This window comes from Tachyglossus aculeatus, chromosome 1 (assembly GCF_015852505.1).
Source record: "Tachyglossus aculeatus isolate mTacAcu1 chromosome 1, mTacAcu1.pri, whole genome shotgun sequence".
NCBI lineage: Eukaryota > Metazoa > Chordata > Mammalia > Monotremata > Tachyglossidae > Tachyglossus > Tachyglossus aculeatus.
This window is the reverse complement of record NC_052066.1, coordinates 159,942,702-159,968,739: the sequence shown is the minus strand read 5'-3', so window position 1 is coordinate 159,968,739 and position 26,038 is coordinate 159,942,702. Positions and strand designations below refer to the sequence as shown.

Below are 26,038 nucleotides of genomic sequence, written 5' to 3'. Positions count from 1 at the left end.
AATCATATTTATTGAGCGCTTACTGTGTGCAGAGCACTGTACTAAGCACTTGGGAAGTACAAGTCGGCAACATATAGAGATGGTCTCTACCCAACAATAGGTTCATTACATTGCACTCTTGGTAATTCTTGTTCACACTCTCAAAAAGTCATATATGCTTGAAATATGGTATAATTAAGTATAATAGTTCTTTTGTATATAAGATATAAAATTTCAATAGGAATTGAAATCACTGGGTTTTTAAATGAATACTTAAAATAGTCTATGTGTTTTTGTAACCCAGTTTTTGATTGAGAAATAACCACCAATTTTGATCCAAATATAGTTTGTTTTCTTTTTTTTTCCCCAATTATAATTGTCTCCAGTACATCCTAATCCTCCTTGAACTCTCAACAACCACTGATACAGCAGACCATTTCCTCCTTTTGGTAATACTTGGTAATCTGGGTTTAGCCAGCACAGGTCTATCCTCATTTTCTTCCTCTCATTTTTAGTTTCTTTCACTGGCTTCCTCTTCGCCTTTCAGCCCTAACTGGTTTACTCGAGGTTTTACTCATCTCACTCTATATTCTTGCTCTTGGAGAGTTTATCCATTGCCATGGATTCAGCTACATTTAAGCAGATGAGCATTTACTATGCGCAAAACACTGTACTAAGTGCTTGGGAGAGTACAACAGAATTAGCAGACATTCCCTGCTCATAACGAGTTTGCAGTCTACAGACTCGCAAATATTCTCCTCTAGTCCCATCCTCTCCCTCCACCTACTATCTCAAATTTCCTCTTGCTGTCAGGATATACATAGGCTCACTATTCAATAAATTGAAGATTGAATTCCTAACCTCCCGACTTAACTTTCTAATCACATTTGACACAACTATCTCCCTCCACACTTCTGAAGCTCTGGAATTATTTTTCATTCTTCACTCTCATTCGACTGCATAGAGTCTGTTGCTAAATTCTGTTGGGTCTTCCTCCATCATATTTTTTAGATCTGCCCAGCCTCATTTTTCTCAGTTGAAATGATCACCCTGCTCTCTCCCCCTCCCTCCAGGCTCGCATCTCCTCCTGCCTTCAGGACATCTCCATCTGGATGTCCGCCCGCCACCTAAAGCTCAACATGTCGAAGACTGAGCTCCTTGTCTTCCCTCCCAAACCTTGTCCTCTCCCTGACTTTCCCATCTCTGTTGACGGCACTACCATCCTTCCCGTCTCACAAGCCCGCAACCTTGGTGTCATCCTCGACTCCGCTCTCTCATTCACCCCTCACATCCAAGCCGTCACCAAAACCTGCCGGTCTCAGCTCCGCAACATTGCCAAGATCCGCCCTTTCCTCTCCATCCAAACTGCTACCCTGCTCATTCAAGCTCTCATCCTATCCCGTCTGGACTACTGCACCAGCCTTCTCTCTGATCTCCCATCCTCGTGTCTCTCTCCACTTCAATCCATACTTCATGCTGCTGCCCGGATTATCTTTGTCCAGAAACGCTCTGGGCATATTACTCCCCTCCTCAAAAATCTCCAGTGGCTACCAATCAATCTGCGCATCAGGCAGAAACTCCTCACCCTGGGCTTCAAGGCTCTCCATCACCTCGCCCCCTCCTACCTCACCTCCCTTCTCTCCTTCTACTGCCCAGCCCGCAACCTCCTCTCCTCCACCGCTAATCTCCTCACTGTACCTCGTTCTCGCCTGTCCCACCGTCGACCCCCGGCCCACGTCATCCCCCGGGCCTGGAATGCCCTCCCTCTGCCCCTCCGCCAAGCTAGCTCTCTTCCTCCCTTCAAGGCCCTGCTGAGAGCTCACCTCTTCCAGGAGGCCTTCCCAGACTGAGCCCCTTCCCTCCTCTCCCCCTCGTCCCCTTCTCCATCCCCCCATCTTACCTCCTTCCCTTCCCCACAGCACCTGTATATATGTATATATGGTTGTACATATTTATTCTCTATTTATTTATTTATTTATTTATTTTACTTGTACATTTCTATCCTATTTATTTTATTTTGTTGGTATGTTTGGTTCTGTTCTCTGTCTCCCCCTTTTAGACTGTGAGCCCACTGTTGGGTAGGGACTGTCTCTATGTGTTGCCAATTTGTACTTCCCAAGCACTTAGTACAGTGCTCTGCACATAGTAAGCGCTCAATAAATACGATTGATTGATTGATTGATTGATTGATCACCACCCTAGTCTCAATGCTCATTGGATCTTGGCTTGACTATTGGATCTCCCTGTCCCAAAATTAAGCCCATTTCCAGTCTATATTTCATTTTGCTCCTTGGTTCATGTTTCTAAAATGTTATTCTGCACATGGCTCTCTTCCTCAAAAACCTCCAATCATTCATCTTCAGATCAAACAGAAACTCCTACCATTGTCTTTAAGGGACCCCATCAGCTCTCTCCCTCTTGTAAAATCCACTCTCTTCTACTACAAACCCAGTTTACATTCTCTATTCTTCCCAAGTTCTCCTTGTCACAGTGCCATCTTCTCAACTTTCTGCCCCTGGTGTTTGGCTCATGTCCTTCCACTTGCCTGAACTCCCTCCCTCTTCAGATCTACAAGACTACAGCTTTCCCCATCTTAAAAATCCTTCTAAAACCTCACCTCCTCAAGGAAGCTTTCCCCAGTTAATTTTCTTCTGCCTACCAACCCCCTCCTTATCATCTCAGCACTTTCTACTGCATTTTTCTTGTTGCACTTTAGTACATATGTACATACTTTCACTTTTGTACATATTTTACACTCTGCCACTTGAGCACTTTTTCTCCTATTTGTAAATTACTTGTATCTGTTTCTCCTGTAAGATTTTTTATAGCATTTATTAAGCACTTACTATGTGCAAAGCACTGTTCTAAGTGCTGGGGAGGTTACAAGGTGATCAGATTGTCCCACGAGGGGCTCACAGACTTAATCCCCATTTTACAAATGAGGTAACTGAGGCACAAAGAAGTTAAGTGACTTGCCCAAAGTCACACAGCTGACAACTGGCAGAGTAAGGATTTGAACCCATGACCTCTGACTCCAAAGCCCGTGCTCTTTCCACTGAGCCATGCTACTTCTCAAGACTGTAAGTTACCTGCAGGCAAGGATTGTGTCTTCTACTACTGTCTTCTCCCAGGTACTTAGTATAGTGTTTTGCCCACAGAAGGCACTCAATAAATACTACTGATTGATTACAGATTATGACTTTAGCATTAGAATACATATTGAACTTTGCAAAATTCTGCATAAGAACATAACTGACAAACTAGGTAAGAACAGTGTTCTATCTAGACTAGAATTCTGACTCTCTGAGAGGCTATAAAATATTCTTGCCAGCACAGTACTGTGATTGTTCTCCACAAGAGGCTTTAGGGTTAAAGGATTTACATTGTAACAGCCTTAATATTGCCCCTTAAACCCATTATGGGTCTTTTTTCCAAGCATTTACCCAAATTTCCCTTGAATGAATTCCAAAATTGATTGTACATTTTATACTACCTTAAATGCTTTTTCCAAAGGGATGCCTTTAATAAATTACAGGTCTAGGAATCAATTTTTTGCCTTAAAATGAAATAATAATAAAGCCTATCTAAAGAAGCAAATAGATGGATTTGAACAGCATCTGAAGAGGAGAATAAAAGAAAAGGCAGTTAATATCAAGGTGAGATTTTGGAAAAACTCAAAAATTAGTATTTTTCTACTTCAGAGTGCTGAGTTATTTTATATATATATAAATATATATATGCACACACATACACACACATATATATACACACACGTCAGCACACAGTGTATAGATTTAATGTATCTGCAGGCATTTAGTGTTTCTCCAGTCACCTGGGATACTACAAATGCAATTAGATTATATAATGATGGAAAAATATCTATTTAAGATTACCCTTGACAATAGGGGGTAATGGGACTGGCATCCCAAAAGATTTGGGGGGCAGGGCTCCCATTGTCGCTCATTCCAGGTCTATGATAAAATCTAGGCATCTCAGATCAAGGCTGAAAAGACATGCAAATGGTGACTTGCAGGCCTGTTAGCTCTTGAATCCTATCCCTTCCCAGATTCCACTCGCAAAGAAATCCTTATCTGTTTTTCACCCCAAAACCCAAAATGAAAAATTTACATAAATGACTCTCAATAGTAAAGTAGTACATATATCTTCTATTCATGCGAAAGTGCCAGAGAATGGCACCATATGGGATATGTATCATCAATCGTATTTATTGAGTGCCTACTACGTGCAGAGAACTTTATTAAAAGCTTGGGAGACAAAAATAACAACAGAGTTGGTTAGACCCGTTCCCTGCCCACAAAGAGCGTACAGTCAGTCAATTACATTTATTGAGTGCTTACTGTTTGCTGAGCACTTCACTAAGGATTTGGGAGTGTGCAATATAACAGACACATTCCCTGCTCACAATGAGCTTACAGTTTAGAGGGGGAGACTAAATAAATTAATATAACTAAATAAATTATGGCTATTACATAAGTCCCACGGGGCTGAGGAAGGGATGAATAAAGGGTGCAAATCCAAGTGAAAAGCTAACACAGTAGGGGGTGGGAGAAGTAGAAAAGAGGGCTTACTCAGAAAAGGCCTCATGGAGGAGATGTACTTTGAATATGGCTTTGAGGGTGGAGAAGGATAATCTGTCAGATTTGAGGAGGGAGGGCATTCCAGGCCAGAGGCAGGACATGGCCGAGGGATCAGAGGGTATTTGAGATTGAAGTACAGTGAGTGTATTGGCATTAGGGGAATGTATTGTGTGAGCTGGGTTGTAGTACGAAATCAGGGAGGTAAAGTTGAGGGGGCAAGGTGATTGAGTACCTAAAAGTGCTTTATTCATTCATTCATTCAATCACATTTATTGAGTGCTTACTGTGTGCAGTGCACTGTACTAAGCGCTTGGGAAGTACAAGTTGGCAACATATAGAGACGGTCCCTACCCAACAGTGGGCTCACAGTCTAGAAGGGGGAGACAGAGAACAGAACAAAACATAGTAACAGAATAAAATAAATAGAATAAATATATACAAGTAAAATAAATACAGTAATAAATACGTACAAACATATATACATACATACAGGTGCTGTGGGGAAGGGAAGGAGGCAAGGCGGGGGGGATGGAGAGGGAGAGGAGGGGGAGAGGAAGGTGGGGGCTCAGTCTGGGAAGGCCTCCTGGAGGACGTGAGCTCTCAGTAGGGCCTTGAAGGGAGGAGGAGAGCTAGCTTGTCAGATGTGCGGAGGGAGGGCATTCCAGGCCAGGGGGATGATGTGGGCCGGGGGTCGACGGCGGGACAGGCAAGAACAAGGCACGGTGAGGAGATTAGTGGCAGAGGAGCGGAAGATTGCAGGCTGGGCTGTAGAAAGAGAGAAGGGAGGCGAGGTAGGAGGGGGAGAGGTGATGGAGAGCCTTGAAGCCGAGGGTGAGGAGTTTCTGCTTGATGCTTAGGTTGATTGGTAGCCACTGGAGATTTTTGAGGAGGGGAGTAACATGGGCGTGAAGTATGGATTGAAGTGGGGATAGACAGGAGGATGGGAGATCGGAGAGGAGGCTGATACAGTAATCCAGACGGGATAGGATGAGAGCTTGAACAAGCAGGGTAGCGGTTTGAATGGAGAGGAAAGGGCAGATCTTAGCAATGTTAGGGAGCTGAGACCAGCAGGTTTTGTTGATGGCTTGGATGTCTTTATATGTCTTTATATATACAATGCAGCTCTCCACTAAATGATGATTATCAGACTTTCATCTATCATGCAGCCAGACCCTAACCTACCTAATCCAAGTTTCACGGTCTAATGCATTTTTGGCAAAGACAAAACTGGCTATACTCTGAATTAAGCAGCAAAACCAAATGAAGGAGATTTTCATGCTCTAATTAACCAGGAACAATTACTGGGATTTTTTTTTTCCCATCTCCAAAGGACTGATGAAATGCTGTACTTTTTTGAATAAGTCTACTGCATTGGCCTCCTCCTTTATCTCACTGCCTTCAGGCTCTCTCCATTCTAATCCATACCTCACTCTGTAGCCTGTATCATTTTTCTAAAATGCTACTATGTATATATCTCCTAACTCTTATAAAACCTCCAATAGTTGCCCATTCCTCTCCACATCAAGCAACAACTCCTGACCAGTTGCTTTAAGGCACTCAATTATCTCTCTCTCTTCTACCTATCCAATCCATTCCGACTCTGCACCAGTTCACTTGCTCTGTTTTCTCAAGATAACCTATGCCTTGTTCTCATCTCTCCCACTGCACACTTCATGCCCTCTCTTCCACCAGGAACTCCCTCTCCCTTCCTATTTACCAGATTGCAGATCTCCCCATATTCAAAGCTCTTCTGAAATCACATCCCCTCCAGGTGGCCTTGTCCAATTACTCTCTAATCACCCTACTTTGTAACCCCCAACTGCCACTCTAACCAGTTAAATACTCACAATTCCTTAGCCCTTCAGTTCAAGGGCTATGAGCAGTCCTTCTAACAGTGGGAAGCAGTATTGCCTAATGGATAAAACACAAGTCTGGGTTCTAACACTGGCTCCATCACTTGCCTGCTGTGTGTCCTTGGGCAAGTCACTTAACTTCTCTGTGCCTCAGTTTCCTCAGCCACAAAAATCGGGACTCAATAACTGTTCTCTTTCCTAAATAGACTAAGAGCCCCATGGGGATAGGGACTATGCCCAACCTGATTAACTTGTATCTATACCAGCACTCGGGACATTCATTTTGTAATGGTATTTGTCCAGTGCTTACTATGTACCAGGCACTGTAGTAAGTGTTTGGGTAGATACAATCTAATCAGGTCCCATATGGGGCTCACAGTTTAAGTAGGAGGGAGATCAGGTATTGAATCCCCATTCCGCAGATGAGGGAACTGAGGCACAGAGAAGTTGAGTGACTAACCCAAGGTCATGCAGCAGACAAGTTGGGGGAACTGGTATTAGTACCCAGGTCCTTCTGACTCCCAGGTCCATGCACCATTCACTACGCCACTCTACTTGACACAAAATAAGCAAAATGGAAAAATGGAAAACATTTTTAGTTTGTATACTTTTCCATTTTCTATATTTTGTTTTAAAATTCAAAAGTCTCTCACCTTGCTACTGACAGTTTCTCTCCTTTCTTCCAATCCCAGAGGACAATAGTGTGACTATCATCAATTCCAACTGAAGTCAAGCGCTTCCCATCGGCTATAAATAGGAGGAGGCAGCTTTAATCAAAATATGTGCTATATTTTCTAATACCACAGCATAACAAAAGCAATGGAGTTTAATCATTATAGTACTCTTTCTTTCAAACATAAAACACCAATCAAAAGAAAAAACCTATTTTGTGTCCCAGTGCTTACATTCCACAAGAAAGATAGAGATACTGACAGACATTAGTAGTAGGATGCTGTTTTTGTCCCCAAACATGTAAAAGATTCTTGTTTATCTATTTTCAAGTTTGAGAAACTTTCTCTTAAGTTTTATTTCTTCTTTATTATTTCTTCAGCAGACAAATGGAGGTGTAGGGATTAGAACCCGTGACATTCCAACTCCTGGGCCCATGCTCTATCCACTATATAGGCTGCAAAACTGGCCCTTAACATCTTCCCTTGTCCCCAATCCTGCTAAGCTTTAATGAGATGTTACCAGTTTTTGAAGAAAAGGTCCTAGATAGCAGGAAGATCTAAGTCCCTATAAACTTCATGGCCATTTTCTGTCCAACCCCCATCACTTAATCAATCGATGGTATTTACTGAGTGCTTACTGTATACAGAGCCCTGAACTAAGCACCTGGGAGAGTACAATGGAATTGGTAGTCATGATCCCTGCCCACAAGGAGCTCACAATCTAGCGGGGGAGACAGATTGTGAAAGACTATCTAGAAAAATGGCTCCATCCTATTTTGAAATTGCTGAAGTAGGTTTGCCAAGAAATTATAAAAGCTTCTGACTAGGGAAAGACACAAAAGACCCCATAAGCAGGAATGTGTGTCAGTTTATCTGTTTATACCTGACAACTAAACGTAACTTCAAACTTGTTTCTGATCACTGAAAAGGTAAATATTGCGGTAGGCTGTGCCTCTGCATGCACACTGTTAAGTAATACTTTAGGTGATAAGACTGTGAGCCCGTTGTTGGGTAGGGACCGTCTCTGTATGTTGCCAACTTGCACTTCCCAGGCACTTAGTACAGTGCTCTGCATACAGTAAGCGCTCAATAAATACGATTGAATGAATGAATGCATGAATAAGCCAGAAATCCATAATTTTATCTCTTAGGACGATTAACAGTCCCACACCTCCAAATAAAACCCCAAAATCAATGGTATTTTTTGAGCACTTCCTTGCAGAGCACTGTACTATGCTTAGGAGTGTAAAATGCCAAAGAACTACTGTGTTAACACATCACAGAAAAATCCCTAGATCAGCTCCTGTGAGGAGTTAAGGATATGCATTTTTATAACAGGATTTCAATTACTACTTAAATACAAGGGCTTAATTCCCAATAAAATGCAAGATAAAATACAGGCTTCTCCAACAGAAAAACCCAACATGCTTTCTAAACCCTTAACTCTTTGAAACAGCAAACACTGGAACAAACTGCTAAAGGGATTTTACTCTCACATGTGGAATCTTTTTAAAAGAAGTCAGATAGACTGCTTCAGTGCAGTGTTAGACCACAGCAACTCTAGCAGAAACCACAGCAACTCTCAGAACAAAAAGTTTAGGGCGAGAGAGTCCTGAGTGTTAAACAGTCCACTGAGCTCTAAAGAGCCAGGTAAACCCTTATAAAGCACAAAAGGGACTGGGAAAACTTTTCCTTCCTGGTTCCTCTTCTTTGTCTCTCCAAAAGAAGTGAGTGTGCTTCTATTCAATACAGTCCAACAAAATTAACCAGAGATTAGAAAAGTATATTTTGAAGCCCAAATTAGGGAAGCCATACCCACAACCAAAAATACACCTTGGCATACAGAGCTGAAAGCTGACAGAATTTTACTACTTAGGCAGCCCACTGATAAATGATGAAATGACAAAGGAAATAGAAAACAGGATCAAGGCCAACACATCCTTTTGAAGACTGTCAAATGGAGTGTAGCAGCAGCATGGTATCACACTCCAGATGAAATTTAAAACCTACAGAGCTGTAACATTGTCCAACCTTCTTTATGGCTCTGAGAAGCAGCATGGCCTTGGGGAAAGAGTATGGGTCTGACAGTGAGGGTACCTGGGTTCTAATCCCAGTTCCACCATTTGTCCGCTGTGTAGCTTTGGGAAAGTCCCTTAATTTCTATGTGTCTCAGCTTCCTCTTATGCAAAATGGGGATTCAATACCTTTTCTCCAATACCAATACCTTTTCTCCATGCCACTAAGACTTTTAAATCCCAAGTTGGAAAGTAACTATACACAACAGAATTATTTTGATCTACTTAAGTATTACTCCATAGCTTTTTTAAAAAAATGGTATCTGTTAAATGCTTACTATGTGACAGGTAGTGTACTAAGGACTGATGTACATACAAGACAATCAGGTTGGATAAAGTCCACGACCCACATGGGGCTCACAACCCTGTCCAAAGTCACAGCAGACAAGCGGCTGGGGTTATGACCCAAGTACTTTTGGTACATAGTAGTATTTAACAAATACTACAATTATTATCTGAGACCTGGACCACATGTAGATGCTACATCAGGTTCCTTGAGTAGTTCTATCAGTGTCACTTACGGGCCATGCTCACATGGCATGGCAAGATCATGAATAATGAAGTTCTGGAAGATATTCAGTCACCTGGCATCAAAGCTATGCTTACTTTAACATACCTGCACTGGGAAAGACAGGTGAGAAGAATGAGTGACAATAAAGTACCTTAATAGCTTCTGTATGGAGAGCTGAAAGTGGGAAATCAAAAGCAGGACAAGCAGAAAAAGGATTTTAAGGAGATGATAAAACAAAGCCTCAGCCAATGCTACATTTCAGCTGAAAACTGGAAGTTAACTGAGGAGGACAGAACTGCACGGCACTCCGCCATCAAGAATGGGGTAGCTTTCTTTGAGCAAGCGCTTCACATGGAAGGAGAGACAAGAAGGCAAAAGACAAAACAGTGGCAGGAGCTACAAATCTTATGCAGAACACCACAATATGGTCAATCTTTTTGTGTGCCTGATGTGGCTGGGACTGTGAAGCCCTCACTTGCCTTTTTAGCCACATATGTTCTTAATGGGGAGTTTCACCATTTGTGATGTCTTTGTTGAATATGCTAGACAAAAAAAAGGTCTTACCCGAAAAGTCGATTGAACAGACACCATATTGGTGATAGCCCTTTAATATTGACAAAGGTTTCATTGTCTCTGTATCCCAAATATGTATTGAGGAATCCTTGCCCACCTAAAATGAGAACAAAATACTATTTCATATATGTCAAATAACTTTCCATCTATAACTGGAAAAAATCAGCAAAACAGAATTCATTCTTTTTCTCTAGATGTTTACCTAAGAAATAAATCCTGGATTTATCTTTCCATTAAATAGGTGAAATTACAAACATTTTAGACTTTAGATAAAAATACAAAATGAATTCTCAGAGTTAACCACATTAGATTCAGATCACACCTCCAGAAAACATCATTCCAATACCATAAGACATTACAGAGGTAGGGAAGTTCTGGTATTATTAACGAATAATTCAGGTCTACAGGGCACTACTGGCAATCTCAGCTACTTTCACCTGCTGTAGTGATTCCCAAGGAGAATAATTTAGGAGAATGCAGGTTTTCCTTCCAGGTATTGTTTGGAGGTTGCTTTTACCATAGTCCTGACTACCAGACATGGATCACTTTATATAGCTATTCATTAGCAATTCATGGGGAAACTAATTGTAACAGTATGCCTACAGTAACAATGTACTTTAAACAGTTACATGTACATTCTCTGTGTAATGCTAAAGAACTTCTGACAGAGTACTGGAGAGAAGCCCAGTACTTTTTTGGTGGCCACATAAAACCATGGGTATTAGAAACTGTAGATAGTGGTAGTCAAAATAGTATAAAGTTGAGCATGGATATTCAAACCGTGGGTGATGAGGAAAGCAAGTACTGCACTCAAAATGTAAAAAAGGGTGTTCAAATACAGTCAATAGTATTTACTGAACACTTAAGAGTGTTCTTCCTCTGTCCCCTCTATCAGTGAAAATGATTCCTGCTCTTCAAAGCCTTAAAAATTTTACACTTTAACTTTACTATTCTGAATTACTAACATTAATTTCAGTGGTTGCCAATTTCACTAACAAAACATCTAATTCAGAAGGAAATAAATGTCTCACCTACCTGACCTGTGGCCACATAATCCTTTAATGGATGAATAGCAAGACATAGAATGTCATCATCATGACCCAGATAAAAGCGTTGGGTATTTTGTTGACGATTATATACTACACCCACAGCAGCAACATGATATACAATTTCACCAGTTTGGGTGTAAAACAGATTACTTCGACAATCATAACCTCTGTAACTAACACAGGAAAACAGAGTTGTCAAATATTTTTTTTAAAGAATTGAATCATAAAGAAAAACATTTCAATGTCATATTCGGGAGATCACAAAGCTACCATAACTAAGGTGGGAAGGAGTACTACCAGATTCTTCCCTGAATGTTGCTTGCCCTAGGGGTTCTCTAAAACTACTCCATTGCTCTTAGATGTCCTTAAAGTGATAATGATACTTTGGGTAGGGCTAATCTCTATCTGTTTGTCAGCAGGATGAATTCAAACCAATAATGTTTCCACCACACTCCCTACTACTACTAATAATAATGGTGGTAATTGTTAATCACTTACTATGTGCCCAGCACTGTACTAAGTGCTGGGACAGATACAAGACAATCAGGTGGGATACAATCCCTGTTTCTTATCGAGCTCTCAGTCTAAGGAGGAGGAACAACAGGTACTGAAACCATTTTACTGGTAAGGCACAGAGAATTTAAGTGATTTGCCAGGGTCACAGCAGGTAGATGTCAAAGCCGATATTAGAAATCAGGTTCTCTCACTGCCACGCACGTGTTTTTTCCAGTAGGTTATGCTGCTTCCCTTACTAGAGATTGCAATCAGTTCAGTATGGTCAGTCAGTCAATCATATTTACTAAGCTCTTACTGTGTGCAGAGCTTAGTACTAAGCACTTGGGAGAGTACAATATAATAACATGGCAGGCACATTCCCTGCCCATGACCAGATTACAGTCCTAGAGTGACCCTCTGGGGTTCTTCAGACTATCAAAATACGTGATGGGATCCCAAAAACCTCACAGTTCCCACAGATTTTCTAGTTTAACAGCACTTATATACATAGCTGAAATTTATGCATTTATATTGATGTCTGTCTCTCACTCTACACTCACTGTGGGAAGGGAATGTGTCTACCAACAGTTACACTGGACTCTCACTTAGTACAGTGCTGTGCACACATTAAGCACTTGCTACTATCATTTGATTGACTGAGAAGCCAGCACAGAGGGGGCAGTTCTAACAGAATCCATACTCTCTGAATGATTTTGGGGGTCCCTGAAGCTGTTCTACGTTTTGAATTATGCAGAAACTTGCAGGCACGCAGGCCTTGGTTTAATCATTCATTCATTCAATCGTACTTACTGTGTGCAGAGCACTGTACTAAGCACTTGGGAAGTACACGTAAGCAATAAATAGAGACGATCCCTACCCAACAATGGGCTCACAGTCTAGAGGGGGGGAGACAGACAACAAAACATGTAGACAGGTGTCAAAATCGTCAGAACAAATGGAATTAAAGGTGTATGCACATCATTAACAAAATAAATAGAATAGTAAATATGTACAAGTAAAAGAAATAGAGTAATAAATCTGTACAAATATATACATTTGCTGTGTGGAGGGGAAGGAAGTAGGGCGGGGGGATGGGAGGAGGAGAGGAAAAAGGGGGCTCAGTCTAGGAAGGCCTCCTGGAGGAGGTGAGCTCACAGTAGGGCTTTGAAGGGAGGAAGAGAGCTAGCTTGGCGGATGTGTGGAGGGAGGGCATTCCAGGCCAGGGGAAGGACGTGGGCCGGGGGTCGACGGCGGGACAGGAGAGAACGAGGTACAGTGAGGAGGTTAGCGGAAGAGGAGCAGATGGTGCGGGCTGGGCTGTAGAAGGAGAGAAAGGAAGTGAGGTGGGGGGGGGGCGGTGGCGAGGTGATGGAGAGCCTTGAAGCCGAGAGTGAGGAGTTTTTGCTTGATTCATAGGTTGACAGGAAGCCACTGGAGGTTTCTGAGGAGGGGAGTAACATTCCCAGAGTATTTCTGCACATAGATAATCCGGGCAGCAGAGTGAAGTATAGACTGAAGTGGGGAGAGACAGGAGGACGGGAGATCAGAATGGAGACTGATGCAGTAATCCAGTCGGGATAGGACGAGAGATTGAACCAGCAAGGTAGCATCCACTGTGCCATCCTCCTTCCCCAAATGAGACAGAAGTTCAACTAACATTAAAACATGGATGAGGTTCTTTCTTCAAAGTAGAGGCTGTCAAAAGGTTAGAAATGAGTGCACTCCAGAGAGAATTAGGCCTTGCACTATTCTGAGTCCTGACCCCAGAGATTTAGCATTTCTACTGGGAGTTTAGTAGGAAGCTTCAATATGTATGATTTATCTCTGAGACTGTTAATTCAAATAATTCTTAGGGCTTTATGTTCTGTTCTTCTGCATCTCCTTACCTAGGCCTCTCCAACTCAGATGTTGGTCCAGTACAAAGCTGCTCTCTGGATCAAAAGGCCTGCCTTTAAGCCCTGGCTTTGCCAAATGGCGCTACGCTATCAGTGACACAGATTGCTCACCAAAAAAATACCTAGGGGGTTCTGGGAGGTGGACAGACCCCGGAGAAATCCTGAAAAATAGCTGAGCAACATAGGCAGCAAAGAATGGAATAGCTCCTGGGTCAAGGTGTCACTGCACAGCACCGGCACACTGCTGTGGTCAATTCAGCCATAAATGAATCCAGTGCATGTAAACCATTTGTGCATGTAATCCACAATATGCTGCACATCTAAGTGCCTACTTGTTCACTGCACTTTGCGCCCCAGTGTGAACATGACTGGACGGGATGAGAGTGGAGCTGTGCAAGCCACTATCACCACACTCGATTCCTCTGTGCAGGTGCTTGGTTTTGAAGTCTCATTCATTCATTCATTCAATAGTATTTATTGAGTGCTTACTGTGTGCACAGCACTGAACTAAGTGCTTGGGAAGTACAAGTCGGCAACATATAGAGACGGTCCCTACTCAACAACAGGCTCACAGGACTCAAGGCTCAGCCACTGGTCTTCATGGGAGACTTTGTCAGCAGCAGGAATAGCAGCAGCATCTCTTCAGGATTCCTAATTGGAATCCTCCTAATTGTCAGGAGGTCTCAGGGGGCTGGGGTGAAGAATTAAAAAAAACCCTCAGAAGTGATGCCCTTGAATCTTACTGAAATTTCTGGCCCGACCTAGGCCCTGTGTTCTGGGGTGGGGTGGGAGGAGGAGGGAGAGGGAGGAGGGATCCGAGAAAGCTGCTACTTGCTCAGAGAATGGGGTGTACAAGGGAGAACTGGTCAGTCAGTCAATCGTACTTATTGAGCACTTACTGTGTGCAGAGCACTGTAGTAAGCACTTGGGAGGGTAAAATATAACAATACAACAGACACAGTCCCTGCCCACAATGTGAGCAGCTATTTCCACTGTCCATATGCTCCCCACTTTCCTGTGCGGTGGCAGTTCTCCAAAGTCCTTGTTGTTAGGAGATGTCAGGTCAAGGCCAAGGACAATTAACCCTCCCACAGCTTCACAGCTTTGCCCTGCCCACTGTCACCCTCACTGAGCAACACTGGTGATGGTGTGAGTGGGAGTAGGAAGTAGAGCCATTCATGGTAAACACTCAATAAATACAACTGAATGAATGAATCTCCTGGGGCCCAAGTGGACCTAGATTCACCCAAAGAATTACTCCAATGTATGTGTCACAGAAAGCTACCAATTAGCTATCAGACTAGCTATCAGGAGCTGAGATAAAAAGGGAGCAACAGAGAAATGGTGAGAATTGCTGAAGCTGTAATTAGAAAGTTGAAAATTTCTACCTTTCACCTCACAATATCCCAACTATGGATAGAAAATAGGAAGCCCGAAATTTGGTTAGCTGGAATCAATCTAAACCTTATACTGGAATAATATGCAATTCGTCCCAGAAAAACTAAGCAACTAGACAACCAAAATGCTTTCTTAAAATGTATCCTTAGTTTACCACAATACACAAATGAATAGTCTTAACATGGCAACAGCACAAAATTGGCTTTATCTTATCAGTAATCCTACTCTTTGCATAATTAAGTCAAAATGCAAAGTTCTCACTCGTGAAATAAGACGGGCGTCATCAGAAAGAAAAATTACTTAAATACACGTAGCCTTTATAAGCACATACAACTTGCAGATCTTGTTTTTGGTGCGGAGTCACTCATATCAAAGGTGGCATCACATCAGATGGATGAAGAGATTTTTGACCCCAGTGGTTTACCGTTTCCTAATGACTCACTTAAACAGTTGGTGACTGCAGCAGCTTGCATTGGAACAAGATGTTAATATCTCACACTTAAAATTTTTAATTTTGTCAGTGGTTTTTATAAGGTGGCTATTTGTTTAAGCGGAATATTATAGGCAGTGGTAACTTCTCAGTGTTTGCTGTTCCTCTTTTTTTAAATATTTGCTAAATCCCAACTATGTGCCAAGCACTGTACTATGCACTGGTTGCAATGTTGAGAGACCAGGGATTGGAACTGGCTGTGGACAGGAAGCCATGTTACTTTGGTCTGTTGAGCTAAGCTCTGTCTCAGAAGGGTGAATTTGCCAACCTGGGTCTTATCTCTCACCTCTTTCAAATCTTCTCTTTCCCCCTGTAGTACTACAATGCTTACCAAGGAATCGGTACAGACTGGTTCAACTTGTTTAACAGGCTAGGAAGCCACAACACAACCAGGAGTAAAGAGCTAGCTTCCAACTCTCCACTCTGAACTCATATTCAGAGTGGGAAGAAGGGAATGATAGCCTTCAATTGATCTCTGGCACCATAAATGGCCTGGAAGATGACGATGAGGGCGTTTGACAAGCACTTATGTGTCAAGCACTGTTCTAAGTGTTGGGGTAGATACAAGTTGATCAGGTCAGACACTGTGAGCCCACTGTTGGGTAGGGACTGTCTCTATATGTTGCCAACTTGTACTTCCCAAGCGGTTAGTACAGTGCTCTGCACACAGTAAGCGCTCAATAAATACAATTGATTGATTGATTGATTGTCCCTGTCCCACATGGGGATCACAGTCTAAGTAAGAAGGAGAACAGGTACTGAATCCCCATTTAACAGTTGAGGAAACTGAGGCACCGAGAAGTTAAGTGACTTGTCTAAGATTACACAGCAGGCAAGTGGTGGAGCCCAGCACCTTTGACTCCCACGCCCATCTCTTTCCAAGGCCTCGTTGTTTCTCAGCTTCCCATGCTGGAGACAGGAGCTAGCCACCTCCTGGTTGGTTGATGACTCTCATATGCTTTTAGTCGAACTGCAGGGGAGTTTTCCCTTCCATCCCCAGTAAATCATAGTTCCAGTTCCTGTCACTGAAATAGTAATACAATTGATACGAAGAGATACAAAATGTGACTGAATTCTTCTGTCCCCTTACACAGATCTAAGAGTTGCACAGGTGAAGAAAGAGGGATATGAGTTGACTACACAGAGCTCTTGAGCCCATTTTTAGAACTGATCTACTCCTGACAGCCAGGGACTAAAGTTCTACACTGCTTTGGCCTGGTCTGTGGTTCTTCATGTCTGTGGGGGCAGAGTGGGCCAGTGCCAAGCCAAATCAAGTCAGGTTAGACTGGGTTGGGCATCTCCCCAATGCCCTGAGGCTCACGGTGCTTGACACACAGTAAGCACTTAACAAGTACAAGTATCTCCCTGTTATTCTTGCATTGTTTGGAGAACTATTGGCTTGGACAATGGTGTATGGTACAGTGGCTGCGAGCGTTCCTCACCAATGTGAAAGTTCCACACATGAACCACTATCCCCTGGGGTTGCTATGCATGCAACTTCCTGTATGGCTGGAGCAATTGCACATCACTGCTAGTGGCTCTCAGAAGTGCCTCTCGCAGCTATGTTCAACTTGGTCCTGCCTCCCTTATGGTGAACCAGACACTGGGAAGGATAGTTGTTGGGGGGTGGGGGCTGGGGTCAGAACTGGATTTTGAGTCAGATGTTGGTTGGGGTACAGTGCTCTGCACATAGTAAGTGCTCAATAAATACGATTGATCATTGATGATCACTGGAGTAGGATGAGTCCCACACTGCCAAACCACACTGGTTCTAGAGATCGCTGCTTGATATGGAAGGGGGAAACCTTTATCCTCAAAAATTTGGGGAGTGCAACACCGGGTTCTTGGGTGGTCACAAGTGACATAATGGGTCATGTACAGCCTAAAGAACTGTGAGTGAACTATGATTTACTATTAAATACAACAAAATTAAAATAAACATTTTCATACCCATGGACAAAGTGTAAACGGATACTATTTTCTGGAGCTTTCTCTTTTCTTTTAGAAGAACTTTTTTGTTTCTCTTTACACTGCTCTTTAAGCTGAGGTAGATCTTCTTTGTAAACCTTTAAAAGAGAGTACATATAAACAGAAATGTACTTGGAGGATGTGTATTAGGAAATGTAACTAATAGAAGGATACTTGCTTTCAAAAGTCTGACATTTTACTACATAAATTTTCCATATATGTAAACTGCTATTCTTCTTCAGTTTGATAGGGTTGATACATTGTTCCAAATATGCTACAGCTATGCTTAGTGTTTTACCATCAATTACAAAACCTTCCTAAATAGAGATTCAAAAGACTCTAAATTTTAGACTAATTTTGATAAACCAAAAATGAACCCGAGAGTTGCATTTGTTCATCTGAACAGTTATGCTGAAAATGGCTCAGTATAGCTTAGGTATCATACATACCCACTTCTTAATGTGTTATTTAAAAAAAAAAAGGTTTTGTGTTTGTTAATATGGAAGTTAAAATAAAACATCTGGCTTTTGAAAGTATGCACTATGGAAGAGGTGAACTTAAATAATTTTTCCAAGAAAATGTGATGAGTACATATTCATTAGGAGAGTGTTTTTGTACATGAGAGCAAAACAAATTTTATGTCACAAAATAAGCATTTTGAGAAATGGGAGTTCAAAGTAAGCAAAAAAACAGAACAGAGAATTTACCTGTCGACGGTATGTGATCTGAGTCTCTTGTTCAATTTCAGAGTCCAGCTCTGGAACATCAGACAGATCTGAGTCTGATTCATCACTATTGGAGTCAGCTAGACTTTCTGAATTTAAAAAGAAGTCACTTTACATATTTTAAAGGGAACCAGCTTAAACAATAATGCTCCAAAATTAATGATTAAAATTAATGACTTCTGAAACTATATGAAAAGATAAATCATAATTTACTCAACTGGAGTTATCAATTCTATTATCAAAGTTTTCAGTAAGCTTTCTCCAGATTACATTTCTATCCATTCAACAGTAATCTCAGTGTCTTCAAAATACGTTTGCTACATCAATATATACTTCTGTCCTTACTTTAAGGCATGTAATCTCTATCTGATATTCCTCCTTGCATGTTTCTAAGTTGGCTCTAGTATTCTAGGTTTTAATTCACTTCAGGGGAAGCATACAATCATAGTAGTTAGAATTTGGTTCCCAAAACACAGTTCAGAGACCCTGATACAAAATAGTGCATCACCCTAATTTTTGGCATTTTATTTAAATTATATTAAGAAATTTTAAGAAGTAAAATATGACCTTAGGTAGCATAAAATAAAAAGTATTAAGAAATGTTTTCCAAATTATGGAAGGTAAAGATGTATAGAGGAATCTTGCTTCCAGGTTTTATGGCCCAGCTTGATCAGACTGAAGCCCTACAGGGACTGGAAAAATTAAAGGATTAGCCAACCCAAACTCCTCATTTTATTCATTTAAAAGTTTGTATTAATTCCAACTTTGAACATGTTACAGGCCAATTTTTAGAAAGAGCCTTTACAATGTCAATATCAGATAGATAGGGATAGACAGCTGAAGGCACGGACTATCCCAGAACGCCCTTCAGTAAATCAATCAATGGTATTTACTGAGTGCTTACTGTGTGCAGAACAGCATATTAAGTGCTTGGAAGAATACAGCAGTTGGTAGATATGTTCCCTGTCAAAACAAGCATGCAGTCTACAGGGAAAATGTCATTCTGAGTTCAAAATGTCATTCTGAGTTCCTTCTAGCTCATGATAAATTACGCAATTCATTTTCGGCTTTTCCAAACCATCTGGGGGTTTCCTAGTTTAGCCTGACCTAACAGATGGTTTGATCTGAGGCTGTGCGAGGTTCTAGAACACCACCCCGTGATGCGCACAGTTTAGAAGTGTCTCCATGTTTGCACAAAGACAATGGTGGTGAGTGCTGTTTCAGATTGCACTTGGAGTAAGGATAATTGATATGTATTCGAAGGTCTTCCCTGGGTACTATGCTCAACGATTTACCCCTCCAAGATGCTTTACTTTTGGAAAAGAAACACTTTATTATTATTATTATTATTAATAATAATAATAATAATAATAATAGCAGCATTTATTAAGCACTTTTTGTGCAAAGCACTGTTCTAAGCGCTAGGGAGGTTACAAGGTGATCAGGTTGTCCCACGTGGGGCTCATAGTCTTAATCCCCATTTTACAGATGAGGTGACTGAGGCACAGAGAAGTTAAGTGACTTACCCAAAGTCACACAGCTGACAATTGGCAGAGCCAGAATTTGAACCCATGACCTCTGACTCCAAAGCCCATGCTCTTTCCACTAAGCCACACTGCTTCTCTAGGGAGGTGCACTGTGGCACATTGTTGTAACAAAATCATGATAATAATAATTGTGGTATTTGTTAAGAGCTTATTGTGTGCCAGGTACTGTACTAAGTGCTGGGGTGGATAAAAGCAAATCCAGTTGGGCTCAGTACCTACCCAACATAGAGCTCACAGTCTCAATCCATTTTCCAGATGAGGTAACAGGCACAGAAAAGAGAAGTGATTTGCCCAAGGTCATAAAGCAGACAAGTGGCACAGCTGGGATTAGAACCCACAGTCTTCTGACTCCCAGGCCCATGCTCTTATCCACTATGCCATGCTGCTTCCCCAAGGTTAGTATTCATTAAAGGAAACAAATAAATTAACATTAACTCACCTTCATTTAGGACCAAAGATACCATTAAGGACCTATGATTTTTCAGAACTCATTCTCTTCCACACTACACAGAAAACTTTTAAATTAACAAATTCCCTCTTATTCAAACATAAATTACAAAAACTCTTACCTTCGATGCTCTGTGACATCTCAATATCTTTATTACCAATAGATTACAAGGGTAAAGTTATGAGGTTAGAATTTTTTTGACCTTTCATATTTTACTCACCTTGGGGTGCTATGTGAAGAGCATCCTTTAATTTTCTTTCAGGAATAAATTTCCACTGGAACACAGAGTGATCTGCTCCTCCAATAGAAATAACCCACTGATAGTCATGCGACCACCTGACATTTGTTACATGGGCTGAATGACCAAGATATTTTTTAAATTTCGCTCCTAAAACCCAGACATTTTAAATTGACTGATTAGTCCTTAATATACATTAATAATAAACAACAGTTAAAATCAGGATATATTTCCACTCTCTTTACAAAATCCCCAGCTTCTTTTTCCCTAGTGTTTTAGCTCAAAATCAGATAGCAGACTGGAGAGCTAATGGGAGCAGAAAGTTTAAATAACATTGCACACAAGAATTATGGGTTAATCCTCCTTCTCTTCCTTTATTTTGTAGCAATCAGATCATCTGAAGGAAACTCATATCAAGTTTTAGCCTCATATTAAAGGAATGAAGAGTTTAGCCTAAAGAAGAGAATGTCAAAAAGTACTAGATTCCTCTACCCATGGACATACAGAAGGCATTCTTTATTCATTCATTCATTTAATCGTATTTATTGAGTGCTTACTGTGTGCAGATTACTGTACTAAGAGCTTGGAAAGTACAATTTGGCAACAAATAGAGACAATCCTTACCCAACAATGGGCTCACCCTGAAGGCAGGATAAAATAAAATGACCTGAATAATTGGCTGGAAAAGTGTAAATTGGTTCTGCAAACTACTTCTGATTAAAGATCATTTACCACAGGAATGTGGAAGTTGTGGAGTTCCTTTTCTAGATATCTTTAAGGACAGTACAGGAACCACTTAAAAAAAAAACCTTGCATTTGTTAAGCATTTGCTATGTGTCAAGCACTGTTCTAAGAGCTGGGATATATACAAGTTAATCAGACCGAATAATGAATACAGACCCTATCCAACATGGGGTTCGCAGTCTACATAGGAGAGAAAACAGTTACTGAATCTACACTTCATAGTTGAGGAAACTGAGGCACACAGAAGTTCACTGTCTTGCCCACAGCAGGCAAGTGGCAGAGCTGGGATTAGAACACAGATCCTTCTGACTCCCGGGGCCATGCTCTATCCACTAGGCCATGCTCTTTTGCTACTTGTTAATTATGCTTTAGATGAAGCATTCTGAGAGATTCGAGAAGGGAAAAGCAAAATTTTGTTTTACTGAATTTTTTAATAACCCAAATTTCTAAATCCAGCACGCTGTTCTATCAAACACGAAATAATTATTCTTGCTATATCATTTCACTCGGACAGCTGTTGTTATTATCATGAACAGTTTATTCACTGCTATTTTATAAAGCCAAATAATTAGAATACACATCCCACAAGTAATCTCTGTTTTCACTAAGAGCATATTCCTGAATGGAGGAATTTAGTAGAATTTATTAATAAATTCAAACTAGACATACCTTTCCTTAGACAAGGATAACGAAACAGCTTTACAATTCCATAGTCATCAGCTGTAACTAAAACTTGGCCAATAAAGTTTCCATCCACAGAATTTATATCACTGATATCTGAATATTTGGGCCAAATTCCATTAACTTCAAGGCCTGAAACACATGTCCACGTAGCCCACTGGACACCTTTAATTTCTTCTTTACTTGTTGCTTCTTTTCCACCTAAATTAAGTGTTATATTTTATTTTTCTTAATCATTTGTTCAAACTTTTTTCCCCATCGTTATTCACTTGATAGACCTTGGGACTCTGGACATGTTACCAATCCCAAACTGGGGCATGGATGTGGGAGAAGAAAAATAACAGTAATACAACCCCCCCCGCCCAGAAACCCCCCCTCTGCATAACAGTTTTCTCCCACAGAAAGTTTGCACATCCATTTTTCTCTCAAAAAGGAGTGCAAAAATGATCTTTATTAAGGGAGAAGGGAGGGGACTGGGGACATAGGCAACTTTCTGGGCTGTACATCAAGAGAGCAAGGTTTTAGAATTCAATGGAAATCAATTATATTTATTGAATGCTTACTGTGTGCAGAACACTGTACTAAGCACTTGGGAGATTACAATATAACAGAATTAGTAGACAGATTCCCTTTCACAATGAGTGTCTGTTCTAGAGAGGTATATAGACATTAATATAAATAAATTATGGATATGTACACATATGCTATGGGGCTGAGGGAGGGGAGAATAAAGGGTGAAAATCCAAGTACCAAGATGACATAGAAGAGGGTGGGAGAAGAGGAAATGAGCATTTAGTGGGGAGAGTGCTCCTGAAGGAGATGTGCTTTTAATAAGGCTTTGAAGGTGGGGAAAGTGGTCATTTGTTGGATATGAAGAGGGAGAGGGGTTCCAAGCCAGAGACAGAACATGGGTAAGAGGTGAGCAGTGAGATAGATGAGACTGAGGTACAGTGAATAGACTGGCATTAGAGAAGTTAAGTGCATTGGTTGGGTTGCAATAGCAGATCAGGGAGATAAGGTAGGAGCGGGCAAGGTCACTGAATGCTTTAAATAATAATAATAATGGCATTTATTAAGTACTTACTATGTGCTAAGCACTGTTCTAAGCACTGGGGAGGTTACAAGGTGATCAGGTTGTCCCACGGGGGGCTCACAGTCTTAATCCCCATTTTACAGATGAGGTAACTGAGGCACAGAGAAGTTAAGTGACTTGCCCAAAGTCACACAGCTGACAAGTAGCAGAGCCGGAATTTGAACCCATGACCTCTGACTCCAAAGTCCATGCTCTTTCCACTGAGCCACGCTGCTTCTTAAAGCTGATTCTAAGTAGTTTCTGTTTGATGCGGAAGTAGATGGGCAACCACTGGAGGTTCTTGAGTGGAGAAACATGGATTGAACAGTTCTGTAGAAAAGTGATCTAGACAGCAGAGTGAAGTATGGACTGGAGCAGGGAGAGACAGGAGACAGACCGGTCAGCAAGGAGGCTAATGCAGTAATTAAGGCGGGATAAGTGCTTGGATTAATGTGGTAGCAGTTTGGATGGAGAGAAAAGGACCTATTTTAGCAATGTTGTGAAGGTTGAACTGAGAGGATATGGGCTTGTGAGTCAGTGCTTAGAACAGTGCTTTGCACATAGCAAGTGCTTAATATATGCCATTATTATTATTATTATTATTATTATTATTGGGAGTATGGTGGTACTGCCTACAGTGATGGGAAAGTCAGAGCGAAGACAAGGTTTGGATGGGAAGATAAGGAGATTTCTTTTGGACATGTTAAGTTTGAGATGTCAACAGAATGTCAGAGAAGAGATGTCCTGAAGGCAGGAGGAAATATAACCCTGCAGAGAGGAGAGACCTCTTTAAAGAAGAAGCTCTTCAAAGTTTTATGCAGAATGTGCTAATGGGAAAGAGCACGAGCAATGGAATATGGGTGCTATGCAGTGACAGTACTCAGATACATAAACCCCTATACGTGCCTTAATCAATCTGTAGTATTGACTGAACACTTACCAAGAGCAGAGTGCAGTAATAATAATAATAATAATTATGGTATGTTAAGCACTTATTATTTGCCAGGCACTGTACTAAGTGCTGGGGTGAATACAAAAAAATTGGCTTGGACTAGTCTCTTTCCCACGTGGGGATCACAGTTTCAATACCCATTTTACAGATGAGGTAACAGATCCAGAGAAGCAAAGAGAAGCAAAATGACTTGCCTAAGGTCATATGGCAGACAAGTTTCAGAGCTGGGATTAGAACTCATGACCTACTGACTTCCAGTCCCATGCTCTATCCACTAATCCATGCTGCTTTTCCAACTCTGCACTTACATAATACCATTGGGTTAGTGGTCAAGGATGCATACAAGGAGAAGCAGTGGTTCTAGCAATTCTGCTAGGAATGTAGTAGCTGATGCTCCCAATTCTCTCTATGAAGGGTCAAGGTGACACATATGGGAAGGGCCCTGTGGCCAATCACAAATGCTTCCACTACCTGGCAGTAATTCTCTACACAAACCAATTGTAATTCAGATTATAGCAGAACATTTTGGAAGCAGGGAGAGTGAGTTTTTGCACCTTCTGCATCTCTGGGGGATGGATGTGCTATTATGCTCTCTGCAACTGCAAGGGGAATATTGACACTTCTTTCTGGGTTAAGATACTAATCCAAAATGAAAGCAAACTGATTATCTGAAGCAGGAAAAGTGATCTTATTCTAGCATAATGACGGTGTTTACTAAGCATGGACTATATGCCAACATGCAATGTAGACTTTTTTTGTTATGGAACTGTTTTCTAGTGCGATTTCATTGAAGAACTAAAAGTATTTTTATGGATGTACTATAAAGCATATGGTATAAAATTTACTACAAAAATCTTACTTGGCATTCGATAAACCAGCCTTTTCCCACTTCCATCATTGGTTTGCAAATATCTACTGTCTGATGACCAATCCAAATGAGTTATGAAACTAAGTGATCCAACACATTCCCCAACTTTTTTGTATCGCTGAATAACTCCATAAATATCAACTGAGCTGTCATTGGATCCAACAGCAAGATAAGTACCATCTGGTGAATATTTCAATTCATGAATAGTTTCCTTCCTATCTTTAATATGAACAACTTCTGTCATATCTCTGTTGGAAAAAAAGAAAATACATCATATGCATGAAAGAACAAGTCCTGGTAATGTTAATTTACCTGGAAAATTTTGTCTAATGACACTAGAACAGAAGGTTACAGTGAACATAACATTTATAACCCAGAAAATTTATTAAAATGGGCATAATTAGAAGGCATTTTGGTATAGTGATTACAGTAGCACAAAAATGCATAAATTCATCTTGTTTCAACTGTAGCTGAAAATCAAAATGTTTCTTTTTTAATGAATAATAATGAAGCCCATTCATTATTTTTAAATAAACTGCCACAAATACGTAAATATTATTATTGGTATTAGTTGGTATATTATAAATATTTTGAATATGATAATCACCTCAGTGAAACAGAATCAACTATGTGCAATTTGTTAGAGGAAGCAGAAGATAGAAAACCCATTAAATCAAATACAGAGCTTTCCAAAAGCAATTTAAACATTAGTGAAAATCTGATACTTTATAATAAAGATCCTAAAATAACTCCAGGCATGGAAACTTTGGGCACCACTTCTGTTAATGCAGAAGTACATTTTATCTAGGATATTTTTGGTATTCCAATTGAGAAGATTGGGATCATTGCTCCTCAAAAGCCACTGACTTCTGAGGCTGCAAACTTAGATGCAAGGTACTGGAGATACAAAGCAAGGTGAGAAACAGTTCTCAAAAAAAACCCCAAAATAATATTAGAAAAATGTTACCCCTAATTTGGCTCTCCCTCTGTTAATCTGGGATGTGGTGTTTCAAGGAAATCAATATTTGGTAGTGGTGGTGTGATTTCAAAATATCCAATCTGACCTTCTGTTAGAGACTGGTAAGAGAAATGTCAAGAAGGAAAGGTGAAACAACATTTCTCAATGGGCAAAGGGGCTGATTTGCTACATTTCACAGCAGTAAAGAGCTGTTTGGGGCTTTCAGAGTTCTCTGGACAGACTCAGCCAA

The 26,038-nt window shown here is 40.9% G+C and overlaps 1 protein-coding gene across 4 annotated transcripts in view; it reads right to left on the bottom strand.

Moving 5' to 3' along the window:
- Positions 1 to 26,038, bottom strand: part of EML5 (EMAP like 5) — a 171,105-nt gene that overhangs the window by 71,574 nt on the left and 73,493 nt on the right. For all 4 annotated transcript variants that reach the window (XM_038744472.1, XM_038744473.1, XM_038744474.1 and 1 more), the window contains exons 9-16: positions 24,822 to 25,078; positions 21,927 to 22,139; positions 20,496 to 20,663; positions 18,263 to 18,369; positions 17,538 to 17,653; positions 11,296 to 11,482; positions 10,252 to 10,357; positions 7,084 to 7,177 (exon numbers count right to left, since the gene is read on the bottom strand). In XM_038744472.1, coding sequence (XP_038600400.1) covers positions 7,084 to 7,177; positions 10,252 to 10,357; positions 11,296 to 11,482; positions 17,538 to 17,653; positions 18,263 to 18,369; positions 20,496 to 20,663; positions 21,927 to 22,139; positions 24,822 to 25,078 — 1,248 coding nt within the window. The remainder of the gene's footprint in view (positions 1 to 7,083; positions 7,178 to 10,251; positions 10,358 to 11,295; positions 11,483 to 17,537; positions 17,654 to 18,262; positions 18,370 to 20,495; positions 20,664 to 21,926; positions 22,140 to 24,821; positions 25,079 to 26,038) is intronic.